Genomic DNA, 19,625 nt, shown 5'->3' on the forward strand with positions numbered 1-19,625 from the left:
TCTCATTATTTGCCGATGACATGATACTATATAGAGAGAACCCTAAAGATTACACCAAAAAACTATTAGAACTGATCAATGAATTCAATAAAGTAGCAGCTTACAAAATAAATATTCAGAAATCAGTGGTATTTTTATACACAAATGATGAACTTTCAGAAAAAGAAACTAAGAAAACAATCCCATTTATGATTGCATCAAAAACTATAAAATACCTGGGAATCAAATGAACTAAGAAAGTAAAAGATCTGTTTTCAGAAAATTATAAGTCATTGAAAAAAGAAACTGAAGAAGATACAAATAAATGGAAGCATATACCATGTTCATGGGCAGGAAGAATCAACATCGTCAAAATGGCCATACTACCCAAAGCAATCTATAGATTCAATGCAATCCCTTTCAAAATGCCAATGGCATTTTTCAGAGAGCTAGAACAAATAATCTTAAAATTTATATGAAGCCATAAAAAAAACCAAATAACCATGGCAATCCTGAGAAAGAAGAAGAAAGTTGGAAGTATCACACTACCCGATATCAAACTATACTACAAGGCTACAGTAATCAAAACAAGATGGTACTAGCATAAAAACAGATACATTGATCAATGGAACAGAATAGAGAGCCCAGAAATAAGTCCACACCTATACGCTCACTTAATGTATCACAAAGGAGGTAAGACTACACAATGGAGTAAAGACAGTCTTTACAATAAATGTTGTTGGGAAAATTGGACAGATACATGCAAAAAAAAAAAAGAAGAAGAAGAAGAAGAAGAAGAAGAAGAAGAAGCTGGACCACCTTCTTATACCGCATACAAGGAAAGACTCAAAATGAATTAAAGACTTAAATGTAAGGCCCAAAACCATAAAACTTCAAGAAGAAAACATAAGTAGTAAACTCTGATATTACTAACAGGAATTTCTTGTCAGATTTATCTCCTTGGGCAAGAAACAAAAGAAAATATAAACAAATGAGACTACATCAAACTAAAAAATTTTTGTACAGCAAAGGAAACCATCAACAAAACAAAAAGACAACCAACTGGGAGAAGATATTTGCTATTGATACATCTGATAAGGGGTTACTATCCAAAAATATATAAAGAACTTAAACAACTCAACAACGAAAAAACAAACAATCCAATTAAAAAACGGGCAGAAGAGCTGAACAGATACTTCTCCAAAGAGGAAATACAGATGGCTAACAGACACACGAAAAGATGCTCAAGGCTGCTAACCATCAGAGAAATGCAAATTAAAACCACACTGAAAAATCACCTCACACCTGTCAGAATGGCTATCATCCATAAATCGAGAAACAAGTGTTGGCGGAGGTACGGAGAAAAGGGAACCCTCAAATATTGTTATTGGGATTGTTGCTATGGAAAACAGTATGGAGGTTTCTCAAAAAATTAAAAATGGATATACCTTTTGACGCAGCAATTGCACTTCTGAGGATTTATCCATAGAAAACCAAAACAATAATTGGTAAAGATCTATGCACTCTAATATTCATGGGTGCAAAATTTACGATAGCTAAGATATAGAAGCAACCTAAATGCCCATCAACAGATGACTGGATGAAGAAATTATGGTTTATATATTATACAATGGAATATTACTCAGCCATTAAAAAATGAAATCCTACAATTTGCAATGACATGGATGGACCTAGAGGTTACGATGCTGAGTGAAATAAGTCAGACGGAGAGATAAATACCATACAATTTCACTCTTATTTGGAATCTAAGGAACAAAAAGAACAAATTAATCAAAAACAGACTCACAAATACAGTGGACAATTTGGTAATGGAGAGAGAGGAGGGAGGTTGCGGGGGTGGAAGAAAGGTGTGAAGGGTTAAAGAAGTACAAATTAGTAGTTGATGGTTGGTCAGGGAATGGGGAGCACAGCAGAGGGAATACAGTTAGCATTAATATGATGACTAGGTGGAGGGCCAGGGGAGAGAGGGAGAAATTGGGAGGATCATTTTATGAACTACATATATAGATGTCTAACAAATATACTGTATATTTGAAATTAATTTAAATAATTTTTTTTAAAATCCTGTTTGCCTACATTTGCCTTCTAGCACTTCTCCCAATCTTTAAAATTCCTCTGTGATCATAAATGGTGGAATGAGAGACAAAAAGAAAGGAGAGGGGAGAAGGGAGGGGAGGGGAGAGGAGGAGAAATATACCAGTTTCAAGTGAGCCAAAGTGACTTTTCCAGAATCAAAGAGCAAGCTACAAGAGAACCAATACCTCTAGATTCTACATTCTTCTCAGTCACACCACTGCCACCATTCCTCAGGAAAGGAAAACCATGAACAGTGTCTTAAGGGTTATAATCTCTGTACCTGCCCAGCCTCCACTCCTGAAAGGGGATCAAACTCTGCTATTTCAGAGCAAGGCAGACATAATCTCTGGAGTTCTTTCTGAATCTTCTCTATGGCCTACTTCAAACATTTAAACATCGATTATAAGTTGAAAAGTCCACACTTTCCATGATATACCTCACTTCCAATATGATTCACTCATAGAAAATAGTTTCAAAGTGACAAGTTTCACACTGCAAACCTAAATACAAAAAGAACTGTGCACAGATACTGTACCCTAGTAAGTTTATTTTTCACTTGCATATAAGTTAGCAATTCTGAAACAACTATATGTATATACTGTGATTTAGCAAATAAGTAAGTATATTGGGATACTAATAGATATTTAATTTACTGCCAGAGACAGGCGTTGCAAATAAGGAAAAGTAGAGACTAGAATACCACAGTATCGGATTAAAATCAGCTAGATCAGTATGAACTCATGGTGGTTTTTAAAATATATATATCTATCTATGTCTACATATATCTATATATCTATAGGTATGTAGATATAGATAGATATAGATATAGATAGATGTATACAGAAATAGACACAGATGTACATGTACACACATACACGTGCTTGCAAGGTCCACTGAAAAGGACCAGAATTGGTGATACCACAACAGGAATGAGTACACCAATACTCCGCCCTTCAAAGGAACTAGAGGCTCTTTGGAAAAAAAGGTTACTTCCAGGGCTGGGACAGGGAATATACAAGATAAGACAAGAAGAGCACTTTATGGCACCAGAAAATTAAAAATTGCTCAAAAAATGAATGGGAACTAGATAAAGGTGGTGGCTGCACAACACTGTGAATGTACTAAATGCCACTAAATTGTTCACTTTAATATGGTTAATTTCATGTTATGAGGATTTCACCTCAATAAATTTGGGGAAAAAATGACAGAGGCATGTTGAAGGCACAAAAGCCAACTTGAAGGAGCTTCTGATAGTCACTTGTGGGATAATTTAAACAACAAAATTATTAATGATAATAAAAGGTTATAACCCAGAGAAAATAAATACCCATGAGTACATACTCATATAAAGAAATAAGAAACAAATGAGGGAGAAAAGACATCCTTCTTTCAGCAGAGTACCAATTAATATCTATAGGAAGGAATGATGGAAACAGAAAATCACATTTGGCAAACACCACAATAATAATTGATGCAGACAAAAAATCATCAATGGAGGTTAAAATTTGTGGCCAAAAGTATGATGAGAAACAGATATCTGCTTAGTTTTTAAATGTGACTCCACAAAATGCTTATTAATTACAAAAAGAAAAAAGAGTGACTTTACAGAAGCAAGGCAGACACAACTTTAACAAGTGACTGATGTTAAGGAAACCTGTGGTGAGACATGCTGACATCATGCACCTCTTGATATAATGTGCTAAGGACACAAGGTCATTTCTGTGGAATTTTCACCAGAAATTGCATTACTTCAGTTCAATCATAGGAAATCATCAAATTCAAATTAAGGGACATCTACAAAATAACTAGCCAAATATCTTCAAAAGTGTCAAGGACATAAAAGGCAAAGAAAAACTGAGGGAATTCCCCATAATGGAGGAGACTAGTAAACATGACAACTAAATGCAATGTAGGGTCTTGGATGAGGTCCTAGAAAAGGAGGACACGAGTGGGACAACTGGTGAAATTCAGATCAGTTCTGTAGGTTAGTTAATAGTATTATACCAATGTCAACTTTTTGTTTTAGAAAACTGTGCTCTGTGGTTATGTAAGTTGTTCATATTATAGGGTGTAAAGAGATTCTGTGCACAATTTTTGCATATTTACTGTAAATCTAAAATTCTTGCAAAATAAAAAGTTTAAAAACTACGTTTATCGCCCTTCAGCTTACTGTTTAATTGACTTATTTATGGTGGGGGCTATCTCCATCCTTCCTCCCCCACAAGAGCAGGAGTTTTTCTCCAATATATTCACTAATGTAACCCAAAATTCTTAGCAATGCCTGACACACAGAAGGCACTCAGCAAACACTATTAAACAATTTCGGTGAGCCAGAACCATGAGTGTCCTCCAAATCCTATGGTTACTACTAATTTTCTTTATATCCTGTTTGTAAAAGACTTTTCTTATTCCATAAAGAAAAACTAAAAAAAGAATCTAAAATCTTTTGTTCACCGTTTCTGTTCACGAATAAGTCACAGTTTTAAACAAAATGCTTTAGTATCTACATGTTTGCAGCTAAAAGGACATGACATCTGGTCTTTTCACTTAATTTCACACACTGAGGCTCCACGCTGGATACAGTGAGTTAAGTAAGAATCTGAGGACCTAACAGCCCTTCCTCCAGCTAGTGAGGCAGTGGCTCCCCTCCAGGACAGGCAGAGCCATGAGAACTTCCGGCTACTGACCCTCTCCCTTAATCCAGGGCTCAGCTCCTAGAAAAGGGGCACCACACAGAAAGAAGCCTGTCATTGCCTCCACCTCCAAAGCTCTGGTCAGAAATTTTGCCTGGGGGAAAATAGGGCCAAAAAACAGATAGTTCCCAATTTCTTCTCAAAGGACGGAGCTTCATTTGCAACAGAGCCTGAAGGAGTTTATACCTAAAGCTCCCACAGAAATAGTGGAGGCTACAGAGAATGGAACTGGGAGAATTGGGGATCTAATGAAAATACAGCCTAGATTGTAGGTGGCTAGTTTGTGTACGTGCTCGAGAGGGAAGGACAGAGAGAGAACGGAAACTAGGGAAAATGACAGCTGGGAGGAGCCTTCCGGGGACAGAAATAACACACACCGAAACTCAAATAAATTCTTCAAAGGAACCGCAGTTTGATTAGTTCATAAATTGAATGTATGCTCCACTGCACTACTGTAAACAACAGAACAACCTGCCAGCAATTAGTGCAGTGGTCACTGAGGGAGTGGAGAACCCTACTAGGAACAAGGGTCACCCTATGCTGATGCGGGGTGTGCACCAAACTGTGCCTTCCTGAGGAGCAACAGTAGAGATATAACCTTGTAGGGAGGGAGAGGAAGGACAGGATTTAACAGGTACTGATTTCAAATCAGCTATTATAAATACACTCACAGAACTAACAAAAAGCTTTGATAAAGAAGTGAAAGAAGGTATGGCAATGCTGCATCAAATAAAGAATATCAATAAAGGAACAGAAATTTTAAGAAAGAACCAAATGGAAATTCTTGAGTTGAAAAGTACAATAACAGAAATAAAAAATTCAGTGGAGGGATCCAACACTATATCTGAACTGGTAAAAGAAAGAACTGGCAAGATTCTTGTAGAATTCAGCAAGATTTAGAAGACAGATCAAATAGAGACTATATGCATAATGAAGAAAGAAAAAATAATGAAGGAAAGTGAACAGAGCCTCAAAGAAATTTGCGATACCATTAAGTATGCCATCACAAATGTAATCGGAATACCACAGGAGAGAAGAAAAAGGTGAAAAACAAACACAAGAAAATCTTGAAAGCAACAAGAGAAAAATGATGCATCACTTATGAGGAATCCCAAAAAGATCAATAGCTGACTTCTCACCAGAAATAATGGTGGCTAGAAGGCAGTGGGATACAACCAAGTGCTAAAAAAAATTTTTTTTAATTTAAAAATAATACCCCGTCAACCAAGAATCCTACATCCAGCACACTCATTTTTTTTAAATGAAGGTAAAATACACATATTCCGAGATTTTAAAAAAATGATAGAATTCATCACTAGCAGAGCTGCCTTACAAGAAATAGTAATATAACTTGGTCAGGCTAAAAGCAAGTGATCCTAGGACAGTAATTCAAATCCACACAAAGAATACCAGTAATTATGTAACTATAACAGATGTTATTAATGTATTTTTTTCTTTCTCTCAACTGATTCAAAAAGACATTGTATAAATGATATGTATATAAGGTATCATTGAGTCTATAACACATGGAAATTAGTACATTTGCCAATGACAGCACAAAAGAGGTAAATGGGAAAAAGCTGTAATATGCAAAGAAAATAACAGATGGTAAGGTAATAATTTTAACAATATATTGCTGGGTTTGTAACATCAACAGATATAATGTGTATAACAATACCACAACCAAAAAGGAAAAGGAAAAGGGAGTAAGTTTATAACTATATAGGAATAACATTTCTATATATTACTGAAATTAAGCGTGTATAAACCTGAAGCTGATTCTGATATGTTGAGGTGTAAATGGCAAACCTTGGCACAACCACTAAAATATACTCAAAATTCGTGAAAAACATCATTAATGAAATTAAAATGTCAAATTAGAAAATATTCAATCAATGCAAAAACAAAAAAACAGTAAAGGAGGAATGGCAGAACTAAAAAGACATAAGAATATGAAAGAGAGATGTAAGATGGCAGATGTAAATCAAACTATATCAATAACACTGAACATGGATGGATTAAACAGTCCAATCAAAAGTAAAGTAGACATTACTAGACTGGATTTTAAAAAGCATGATCCAACTACATGCTTTTTATAAGAGACACACTGTAGATTTAAAGACATGAATAGAGGGGAGTAGGAAACATGGTAGAGTGAGAGACATCTCCAGATCTCTCCCCCTGAAACAACAAGCTGAACATCTAAAACTCAACAAAAAACACCCAAACTGAACACCAGCACGTATGAGCACAGGATGTGCACATAAGAGCTACCACAGGTCAGAATCCTGGGTGTCAGGCAGTGGACTGGGAGAAATAAAGAAGCTGCCTCTCGTAGCCACTGGAGCTACCTGTAGGAGGAGGGTGGGGAGAGGGGAGAAGAAGCAGCGAGTTCCCTAAATAGTCCTGCCTGGGAGAGCTGTGAGCTCCCCGCAGCTGGCAGCAGGGCTCAGTCAGTCATCAGGACAGTAGGCCGAGGACCAGGATAATAGAAAAACAGCTGATTTTTACCAGCCGCAGTTGCAAAACTGAAGCTGAGCCACAACGCCCAATCCCCCAACCAGAGGGCTCCTACCCGTATACCCTCCAAGACCAATCACCACGGAGCCCCAGGGAAACCTGACCAAATGCTACCAAAACTGCTGTTAACACTGACAGGGACTAAAACTGAGGGTAGGGAACATGATTAAATATCTACAAAGAAATAAAAAAGGCATTATCAGGCTTTATATAAAGCAGGAATCCAAGAGGCTTAGACACCACCTACTGGAAACCGAAAGAAAAGTGTCTTCTTTGCAGTAGGCTTAGAGACCTTTATGTAATAAAACTTTATTCTGGAAAAAAAGCAGAATACATTCTCATTAATGCCTAGGTGGAGAAAAAGTCCATTAAACACCATGAACAACCAAGGTGACAAGGCATTTCAGGAGGAAAGAGAAAAATCTCTAGAAAATAAGCTTACGGACATAGAAATATGCGACTTAAATGACTGAGAATTCAGGATGCTACTTCCGAAAAAACTCAATGAGTTCTGAAACGAGTCATATCATAAACTTCAAGAATCGAAAAAATAACTAGATGAACAAAGCAAGGAGACTGAAACCCTCAGGAAGAACAGAATAGACCTTCTGGAGATGAAGAACACACTGCAAGAGTTGAAAAATGAAATAGCAAGCTTGGGAAATAGAGTCTTATACTACAAAGTGACAGTAATCAAAACGACATGGTATTGGCAGCAAAACAGACACACGGAACAATAGAACAGAATCAAGAGTCCAGAAGTAATAAACCCATATTTATATGGGCAAATAATTTTCGACAAAAAAGCCAAAACATACAGTGGAGAAAGGAAAGCCTCCTCAATAAATGGTGCTGGGAAAACTGGAAAGCCACCTGCAAAAGAATGAAACTAGACTGTTGTCTATCACCACATGCCAAAATTAACTCAAAATGGATTAAGGACCTGAATATAAGACCTGAAACAATAAAACGCATAGAAGAAAACATAGGAACTAAACTCAAGGACCTTGGACTTCAAGAGGATTTTATGAATTTGATCTCAAAAGCAAGGGAAGTAAAAGCTTAAATAAATGAAAGGGACTACATCAAACTAAAAAGCTTCTTCTGTTCAGCATAAGAAATCGTCGACAAGGTAAAGAGACGACCATCTCAATGGGAAAATATATGTGCAAGCAACGTCTCCAATAAGGGCCTAACATCCAAAATATACAAAGAACTCATACAACTCAGTAACAACAAAAAAAATAAATGACACATTCAAAAGTGGGCAGAGGACCCAGACACTTCTCCCAAGAAGACATACAAATGGCCAACAAATATTTGAAAAGATGCTCAACATCGCTAGCTATTAGGAAATGCACATCAAAACCACAATGAGATACCATCTCATACCTGTTAGAATAGCTATAATCAACAGGACAAGTAATAACAAATGCTGGAGAGGATGTGGAGAAAAAGGAACCCTCATACACTAGTGGTGGGACTGCAAATTGGCACAGCCACTATGGAAAACAGTATGGAGGTTCCTCAAAAAACTAAGAATTGATCTACCATATGATCCAGCAATCCCTCTACTGGGTATTTACCCCAAAGATTTGAAAACTCATATCCAAAAAGATATTTGTACACTGATGTTCATAGCAGCATTATTCACAGTGGCCAGGACATGGAAGCAACTGAGGTGTCCTAAGATAGAGGATTGGCTAAAGAAGCCATGGTACATGTATACAATGTAATATTACTCAGCCATAAGAAGAGATGAAATACTGCCATTTGCAACAACATGGATAGATCATGCTAAGCGAAGTTGAAAATCACATGATATCACTTATATTTGGGATATAAACCTAAAAGCAACAAATGAGCAGAACAAACAAACAGAGACATGTGGACTATAGACTAGTGGTTACCAGAGGGTAGGGGGTTGGTAGACAGGGTAAAGGGGGTCAAACATAGGGCGGTAGGGGAAGGCTGAAGTAGGTAAAGGCGATCAAATATATGGTTGCTGAAGGAAACTGGACTTTGGGTGGTAAACACACAATAGAATATACAGATATCAAATTATAATGTACATCTGAAAGTTATATACTTGTATTAACCAATGTTACCTCAATAAACTTAATTTTAAAAAAAAAGGACATGAGTAGATTTGTTTTAAAAAAAATGGAATAAGATATACCATAAAAGCAGAAACCATAGGAAAGCTGAAGTGCTTGTACTAATATCAGAAAAAAATAGACTTTAAAACAGTTACTAGAGATTAAAGGAAGATATAAAAATGAAAACGTATGCACCCAGTAACACCAAAACAGGTGAAGCAAAAACTGATAGAAACGAAGACAGAAATAGACAATTCTATAATAGTTGTAGACTTCAATATACCACTTCGAATAATGGATAGAACAATGAGAAAGTCAACAAAGAAATACTGAAACATGGAACATTCTATAGGACAGACCACATCCTAGGTAATAAAACAAACAAATTTCAAAAGAAAGAAATGATACAAAGTATGTCTTTTGAACCCAATGGAATAGAATTAGGAATCAGTAACAAAAATTTGGGAAACTCACAAATATGTGGAAATTAAAGAACAGTCTCCTAAATAACTAACTAGTAAAAGAAATAAGGAAATACTGAAATCAATGAAAACTTAAGACAAAATGTACCAAAACTTACAGGATGCAGCTAAAGCGTGCTTAGAGGAAAATTAATCACTGTAAATGCCTACCTTATGAAAGATTTAAAATCAATAGTCTTAATACACTAGGGAAAGAAGAGCAAACTAAGCCTAAAACAAGCAGAATGAAGGAAATGACTGAGATTAGAGCAAAAAGTAATTAAATAGAAAGTAGAAAAACAGAGAAAAATTTAAAAACCAAAAACTGGTTCTTCGAAAGAACAATAAAATTAAACGTTTAGCCAGCTTAACCAAGAAAAAAAAGATCAAATTACTAGAATCTGAAATGAAAGGGGGTACATTACTACTGATCTTACAAATACAAAAAGGATTATAAAGAAATACTATGAATAATTGTATACCAACAATTTAGATGACTTAAATGAACTGGACAACTTCCTAGAACAATACCAACTATAGAAATTGACTAGAGAATACACAATCTGAAAAGACCTGTAACAAATGAAGAAACTGACTCAGTCATTAATGAAACCACCACAAAGAAAAGCCCAGGTCCATATGACTTCACTGCTGATTCTACCAGCCAAAGAAGAATTACAGTCGTACCCCCTTACACCTCTGGGGGATAAGTTCAAGGACCCCCAGGGGATGCCTAAAACCGTGGATAGTACCAAACTCTATATATACCATGTTTTCTCCTATGCATACATACTTATGATAAAGTTTAATTTATAAATTAAGGACAGTAAGAAACAACAATAATAAAATAGAACAATTATAACAATATTCTGTAATAAGTTATGTGTATAGTTCTCTCTCAAAATCTATTGTACTGTACTCACCTTTTCAAATAAAAAAAAAAAAAAAAGCACTTTATGGCTTCCCTTTGGCATATCTAAATTGCCAGCATCACTACTCTTGCACTTTGGGGCCATTATTAAGTAAAATAAGAGTGATGAACACAAGCACTGCCATACTGCAACACTCAATCTGATAACCAAGACAGCTATTAAGTGACTAACGGGGCAGGTAGCATATATAGCATGAATATGCTGGACAAAGGGATGATCGCATCCCAGGTGGGTTGCAGTGGGATGGTGTAAGAGTTCATCATGCTACTCAGAACAGCGCACAATTTAAAACTTATATTTCTGGAATTTTCCATTTATTGTTTTCAGACCATGGTTGACCATGGGTAATCGAAACAGCAAAAAGCAAAATTCAAATGAGAGGACTACAGTAATATCAATTTTCCATAGTCTTCAAAAAGGGAATAAAAAACAAAACAAAACAAAACAAGACTAGAAGGGAACACTTCCAAAATCATTCTATGGGGCTGGTATTGCCCTGACATCAAAACCTGACACACTTAAACTACAGCCCAATATTCCTTATGACTATTAATGCAAAAATCCCTAAAACTAGTAAACCAAATTCAGCAACATACAAAAAGGATTATATACCACGACCAAGTGTTATTTATCCTAGGGATGCAAGGTTGACTGAACATCTAAAAATCAATTAATCCAACATATCTTAATAGAATAAAAAACAAAATCACCGAATAGATGCAGGAAAGATGCTCATCTCGACAGATGCTAGAAAATAATTTGACAAAATCTAACACTCTTTTGTGATAAAATTACTCAGCAAACTAAGAATAGAAGGCAACTTTCTTAAGCTAAAAAAGGAGCATATACTTAAAAACTATAGCTAACATCACACTAAAATGTGAAAAAGTGGCTGACTTCTCATTAAGATGAGGAACAAGATGGGTGTCAGCTCTCACCACTTCTATTCAACACGATAATAAAGGTTCTAGCTAGGGAAATTTAACAAGGAAAAAAAAAAAGCATCCAGATTGGAAAGAAAGAAAATTATTTCTATTCATATATGGCATGGCTTTGTATGTAGAAAATCCTAAGGAATCTACTAAAAACCTATTAGAATATATAAGTTCAGTGAGGTTGCAGGATACAAGATCAATATACAGAAATCAATTGCATTTTTACACACTTGCAATGAATGAGCCAAAATAAAATTAACAATTCCGTTCAAAATACTATCAGAAAAAATAAAAAGGTATATATTTAACAAAAGCATAAAAATTATACTGTGAGAACATATAAAAACATTGTTGAAATACATTAAAATATAAAAACAAGTAGAAAAACATCCCATGTTCATGGGTTGGAAGACCTAATGTTAAGATGGTAGGTAATATTACCTGATCTGTTCTACAAATTCAATGCAATCCCCATCAGAATCTCAGTTGATATTTTATAAAAATAAACTGATTCTAAAATTCATATGAAATTGCAGAGACCCAAAATATCCAAAACAAGCCTGAAAAAGAATAAAGTAATAGGACTTACATTTCTCTATTTCAAAATTACCACAGAGCAACAATAACCAAAACAGTGTGAAATAAAAGTGGGTTCAAGATGGTGGCAGAGAAAGGTCCTTAGCTCACTTCCTCCCACAGACATACTATGTGAAACAATTCTCTTTGAAAAAGACCCGAAAACTATCAGAACAGCTCTCCCACAACCAAGGATAAAAAGTCCACAATTTGAATAGGAGAGGCAGAGATACAATCTCACCAGAATCCCTAGTCACAAGAGGGAGGGATGTCACAAACATGGAACAAGGGATTCATGCCCTATATCAGGCATCCCAACTCCTGGGACCTACAATGGAAAGATGAGCCCTCAAGATATCTGGTTTTGACAAAGAACAGAGCTTACATCCAGGAAACCCAGGGCTGTAGGAAACTGAAACTCTTCTTGTCAAGGGTTTGCACAGACTCACACTCCAGTCCCAGTGCAGACAGGCCACAGTTTAAAAAGTGCCTAGATCATATGCGAGGAAGATTCATTAACTAACCTTAAAGTGTATGCCAGAGAGACAGGAGTTTGTTGAAATTCTCTCTTTGGGGAAAAAGGTGTTCGTGGGCACAATCTGGACATTCACCACCTTGCCAGCACCAATTGCCCTATATTAGCACTCCCCTGTGGCTTCTGCTCCCACCCTAGCATGTCTGGTACTCCTCTGCCACAGTTCTTGCCCTTGCTTTACCCAGCGGGTGGGGAAGGCTCACCCTGGCCCTGTGTTCCTCTGCTGTGGCCCTGCCCCACAAGACCTAGCAGGTGAATACAATATACACAGGGTCGCCCCTTGAACACCTGGTGCTAGTTGCCAAAGGGGCTTATGCGTCTGAGCCCCATGAGAATGAAACAATCTGAGAGAGAGTTCTTGTCAGGCTGCTTCCCCCTGCACAGACAACAGACTGATACACCTCCAGTCTTCCAAGGACCACCAGTTCAAGACTTGGAAAGATGGCTGTTTCACCTAATACACAGAAACACAGAGTCAAGCAGAATGAGAAAATAAGGAAATATGCTCCAAACAAAAAAACATAACTCCCTCACAAGAAAACCTTAAATGAAACAAAAATAGGTAATTTACCTGATAAAGAATTCAAATAGTCACAAAGATGTTTACCAACCTCTAGAAAAGAATGGATGAACATAGAATTTCAACAGAGATAGAAAACGTTAGAAAGCATCAAACAGAAGACACAGAGCTGAAGATTACAATAACTAAAATGAAAAATACATGAGAGGTTTTACAGCAGCAGACTAGATGAAGCAGAAGAAAGGACCAGTGACCTGGAAGGTAGGGCAGAGAACTAAAACAAATAGAGCAGCAAAAAAAAAAAAAAAAGATAGCTTAAGGGATTTATGGTACATCTAATGGAACAACAGGCAGAAAACTTATTTGAAGAAATGATGTTTGAAAACCTCCTTTACCTGGGGAAGGACACACATCCAGATCCAAGAAGCCAAAAGAGTTCCAAACAAAATGAAAGTAGAGAGCTAAACAAAGACACATTTTAAATTAAAATTATAACGTTAAAGATAGAATCTTAAAAAGCAGTATGAGAAAAACAACCTGTTATATACAAAGAATGAATTTGGACCTTTACTACCCACCACATATAAAAATTAACTTAAAATGGATCAAATACTTAACCATAGGAGCAAAAACTGTAAAAATTTTAGAAAAAAAAATAGGAGAATCTGCATGATCTTGAATTTGCCAATGGATTCTTAGATATGACACCAAAAACACAAGCAATAACAACAAAAAACAGACTGGACTTCATCAAAATTAAAATATTCTGTGCTTCACAGCACACCATCAAAAATGTGAATAGACAGACCATAAGCAGAGAGAAAATATTCACAAATCATATCTCATAAGGAACTCGTAACTAAAATACATAAAAAAAACTCTTACAACTTAAAAAACAAATAACCCATTTTTTAAAACAGGCAAAGGATATGAACAGACTTTTTTCCGAGGAAGATATATGAATAGCTAATAAGTACATAAAAAGATGCTAGGCATCATTAGTCATGAAATAAATCAAAACCTCGGTGAAATTCCACTTCACAACCACTAGGGTAGTAGAATCAAATAGCCATATAACAAGTGTTGTTAAGAATGCGAAGAAATCAAAACTCTTACACCCTGCTGGAGGAAACACATAACTGTCCAGCTGCTTTGGAAAACAGTCTGGCAGCTCTTCAAATTAAATGCAGAGTTACCATATGACATGGAAATTCCACTCCTAGGAAAAAATACCCAAGAAAAATGAAAGCATATGCCCAACACAACAATATATACATGAATGTTATATGTCTCCAGGGACAGGGGCCTATGACTGCTTGCCCAGTCTTGCCCAGTTTCTGGATTATGCCTGACCCAAGCAGGAGGGTCATTAGAGGCTCTACTCCCACTCACAAGTAAGACTCTTGTCCCACTTTTACAACTTTCACAACCTGTGCATGCCACACACTTGGAATTCTGCCTCGTTTTCATATGGGAATCCTGTTGGAACTGGTACCCGGGTCCAAACTCCAGTGTCCCTGGCTGGGTTCCTGACAACCTCCCCAACTTAGGCCAATTCATGGACCAGCTTATGAATGCTTCCAAATAGTAAACGACCTATGACAAACTAGATATATTTCTAGGAACTGCACTGTGTCTAGGAATCTCATGTGCCAATCACAATAGTGTCTCAGAAATCTGAAGCACAAATACTCTACCCCTTGCAGAACTCCATGGCTGGACACACAGGACGCTTTACCTGACATGCCCACTGTCCCCTTCTCTGCCTGGGACTGCCTTCACATTTACTCTTCCTCAGTAAAGTATCTCAAGAATTAGTAGCCTCTGTCTGCTCTTCTGGGCAACAGACCAATATTTCTGGAATCCACACTTCAAACTTCACTCTACCACAACTTAACATATGACCCTGGCAAGTGTCTCAACCACTCTGCTTTGGTTTTCTCACCTACAGAAAGGATGTAATAATAATACCTCCCAGGGCTGTTACGAGAATGAGATAAATGTAATATGTAATAGGTTTATAACAGTACAAGATCAGCATTGTTATTGCTTCTATCTCGATCTAGCCTATTTGTTTATAGGCATCTCCCCTACTGGACCCTGAATTTCTCAGAGATGTGAAATTTCTTATTCCTTCTTGTATTCGTAGGATAGAATACAGTGTAAGGCACAAGATAGGACAGGTACATGAAAGCGACCAATGAATGAATGAAAAATAAAAACTATTACTCCAGCAACATCAATGATATGGGGAACTATGCTTTCAAAATAAAAATCAGAGCACATGGTTTATAGGTATACAGCAACATCTGAAATCAGGTCTTCTCTGGCAAATCCAAGTTGTCTGACTGCCAGAACAATCTAGAAAGAATTCAAATGCTCACCAGATAGGGTGATTACATAAATGACAGCATTACAACACAGTGGATTTTATATAACCATAACAGTAGATCTCTGTTGATACCTGAAAGAGCCTGGACAAAACACTAAGCAGAAAAACAGCCTACAAGTATGCACAGGAGGGTTACAGAGCTGTTCGAGGAGTGATAACCAAAGAGAAGAGAATTTCTGTATCTTAAACCACATGGTAAAAGAATCTTATATTTTTTAAATTAATTTTAATTCTAAAGACAGATCAATACAAACAAAATAATGCTTACTACAAAACAAGATCAATGGAACACAGACTCCAAAAACTTTTAATCCCTTAAATAAGACATAGTGAGAAGAGGGGTCAAGTTTCTCTATTATAACTCTCTGAATAAGGAAGTTTCCTGCTAAGAAAAAAAAAAAACAAAAAATCCGTACACTCTTCTTATGCTCAATTCCCTTATTTTGTAAGTGGATTCTTAAGACCAGTCATCTGTTCTGTTCACACCAAAGACAATCAATAGCTTGATTAAATTAACTATTTGCCATTCTTCCCAAGTAAATCTTCTCCCTTTGGTACAATTTAAAAATGAAATCTAAAATGTATATGTTTGGCCACAAAAAAAGAAAGGTCTTCAACAAGTTTTTCATTCATTTTCCTCCAAAGACCTCCCCCCAAAATTAGAGCTCAACTCATGGGGGAAAAAAAAAGAGAAAAAAAAAGAATACCATACTTGCTCAAAGCAGAGCACATTTTTCTCTTCTATTGGCTTACTTTACACATACATATCTTCACACAGATATACACATATCTATACATACACAGAGAAAAATTAAGTGATCAATCCATCTTTTCACTTATCTTCCTATATGTCAATAAAATGCCAGCAACAGTATCTTCAAATAACCAGGTGCTGACGACTACTCTAACAAACCAAATATGCACTCATCTCAGCACCTTCACCCTTCTTGCCATTAACATTCCTTAGATTATTACAAGGAAATGAGACAGGTAAAAAGTGTGGGTAGGAATTTACTCCAAAGTTTCTCTTCAAAAAAAAAAAAAAGCCAAAAAAAAAAAAAACACTATCCCTGCATATAGTTCCAATCACTGAGCAGATAACCTTCCTTTAAAACAAAGTTCAACAATCTAAACACCATCAATTTTTTAAAATTTAAAAAATTCCCAGTCAGAACTTCTCACCCACTTCATAAATATTTTTGTCTAAACAGCAATCTGTCAACAAATGCATTTTCAATTATTAACTAAACAGCACAAAATTATTAGTATAATCAGTATGTAAATTTCATAAAAAAGCACTGATTGTGTCCTTTTAGGCATTTTATACAACATCCAGTACAAGGATGCTTATTAAACATTTATGATGTTTAATAATGAAAATAAAATGCCAAAGTCTTCATTATTCAACTTGGCTGTTATATACAGCATAAACGACTGACTGGTATCTGTTCCTCCGAGTGCAATTACAAGAAATCAAAAACGAAACCCCATTTAAATTAGAAATTCTCTATCTCCACTGTTCGAGAATACCTTTTCATTTTTATCTCAGAGAGAACTGCCAGGCCACCAGCAGAGAGCATGCAACATTCAGACTGCTGGGGTATTTAACCTAAACATTTTTGCGCCATTAACAAAGCAAAAAATCTAGTATATTTCATGTACATTTTTAGAGATATTTTCCTTACCTTTCCCATTTTGCCATGTAGTATACCAAGATAAAGTAAGGAACGACGTGATGAATGCTAAAACAGTGGCTACAGTTCCATTTCGGAGCCTCATCTCATTTCACCATCACACTGGTTCATATGTTTATGAAGCCAACTGACTCCAATATTCCTGGCTCTAGGCCAAACAATCAATATGAGAGGTTCATTTCAGATGCTCTGCAGAGTAAGTCTGACAGCAACACCAGTCACAACTGCTATTCAGAATTGTCTTCACAGTCTTCATAGGTTGATGTCTCAGGCTTTCTTCTGAACCAAGAGGACAACAGAAAGAAAAACTTGTTCAGTAATGCAAAATATTGGTTTCTTCATTTGTTAGTCACCATTATAAACAGACTTTTGGTGAGGTTAAATTGTATCTATAAAGATTATCCCTACATCTAAACCAGTCATTTAATATACTAGAATTATATATATAGTTCTTCTCTTCCAGGAAAAAACAATTCAAACTACACATATTCCCTCCTCGTTGGTTGGTTCTGACCGTGAAAAGAAAGTTATGGTTACTTATTTAAAGAGCAAAATTGTGGGGCTCATTAAACACATAAGCCACAGGTTCCAAGCTGAGAACTCTAATGATCACACAATGGTCCCTGAGTAACATAATCTTCACCTTCCTCCCTCCTCAGTTTTCCTATTGAGCAATAACGGTTCATGTTTTTAAAAAAAAAAAAAAAAAAAAACTGACAGACTACAACATATAAGGGTCAAAAGACCTAGGTCCTGGATCAGGCTCCATCATTACTTACATGACTTGAGTGTGTCACTTACCTAGGCCTTTACCAGTTCATTCATAAAATGAGAGAACACCCTGTCCTGGCTCCTTTCGTGTTACCAAAAATCATAGAAAAGGTTACAGTTATTATTGCTATTCATCATCATAGCAGAATAAGTGCAGTGTTTCTAGTGATTAACCTACTCTCAAGGTACAAACTGGGACTATTTAGGCATTTAGAAAATGCGGACATCTAACCAGGATCCTTAGCATTGCTTTAACTCAGGACATCCAGTAGGTCACTGTCCATTTCATAAATGCTGAGAAAGTGGAATGAAATGAAGTCCCTACCACATAATAGGTTCTCAATAAATGTTAACTGTTTTAAAAATAAAACCAAACACTGCATCCAGCCACTGTTTGAGTCCACTCAATGTGCATAGGTCTATTCTTGGGAGGCATTATCAGCCACTCTGAGATGTGCATTGATTTCTGGTGGCCTCAAGGGGATCACAAGATACACTTGGCAAAATACTAAATGACACTCTAGTGGGGTAAGTTAATGCACCTCCAAAAAATGCCTAACAAGCCCAAGGGACAATTTTCTCAGTAGAATATGGCTGATTAAATCAGCCATTTGTAAGCAATTTAGAAACTACCATCTCAGCTACTGTGCAAAACTGAACATTATGAGAAATCTCCACCAATGAGGGCAGATCACTAGGTCATAGTATTAGTAATAATGATGACAGACATGACAACTAATTGAGGGTTTCCCATGTGCTGGGTCCATTGTGTTTTAAATCTTCATAAAATCCTATTAATCCCATTTTACACACAAGAAAATGAATCCAAAGAGAACCCGAATTTGTATGACTCTGAAGTCTAAGCTCTTACCTACCACTCTTTGACTCTCAAACTAGGCCACCTACATCCTGGAGACAGAAACAGAAGTGCCAGGGTACTCCAAATCTCAAGTCACACTGAAGAATGGTCCCAAAGTGCTATCTTTACCCAACGGTTTAAGTGTGAATTTTTAAAAATTTTATATTCTATAACAAACATGGGTCTATTACGAAATAAGCTAAAAGATTCATAGGAAATGTCAAAGTTTGAACTTAAAACTTTAAATAAATTTCTTACTCCCTGTAGCCTCTGGCTAAGCCCCCTCCCCACATGCACGCCCTCAGGCATGCCTGTTAACCCTCCTTGGCTAGAAGCTCAAACTGTGGTATAACACTCTAGAAGCACTGAACCCGCACTACTTCTTTGCTTATTACTCTTACTATCCGAAAACAAGGAACTTCAAAGATTTTCTCACAAGTTATCACTGTTTTCTAAACCCAGTTATTCACCTTGTATAGTTAATACAAGTTAACATCAAATACACCCATGCCTACAGTTTAGAATTTAAAATCTTCATAGAGAAACTAATTTCAACTAAATT

General features: G+C 36.4%; 1 protein-coding gene across 3 annotated transcripts in view; it reads right to left on the minus strand.

The window, feature by feature from the left end:
- The window catches only part of MGAT4A (alpha-1,3-mannosyl-glycoprotein 4-beta-N-acetylglucosaminyltransferase A), an 87,224-nt gene that overhangs the window by 65,343 nt on the left and 2,256 nt on the right, over positions 1-19,625 (minus strand). For 2 of the 3 annotated variants that reach the window (XM_016143033.2, XM_016143031.2), the window contains exon 2: positions 17,425-17,712. In XM_016143033.2, coding sequence (XP_015998519.1) covers positions 17,425-17,518 — 94 coding nt within the window. In that variant the 5' untranslated portion in view covers positions 17,519-17,712. The remainder of the gene's footprint in view (positions 1-17,424; positions 17,713-19,625) is intronic. The other variant, XM_016143032.2, reaches the window with a different exon arrangement.

The sequence above is a fragment of the Rousettus aegyptiacus genome, unplaced genomic scaffold (assembly GCF_014176215.1).
Source record: "Rousettus aegyptiacus isolate mRouAeg1 unplaced genomic scaffold, mRouAeg1.p scaffold_m13_p_7, whole genome shotgun sequence".
NCBI classification, from domain to species: Eukaryota; Metazoa; Chordata; class Mammalia; order Chiroptera; family Pteropodidae; genus Rousettus; species Rousettus aegyptiacus.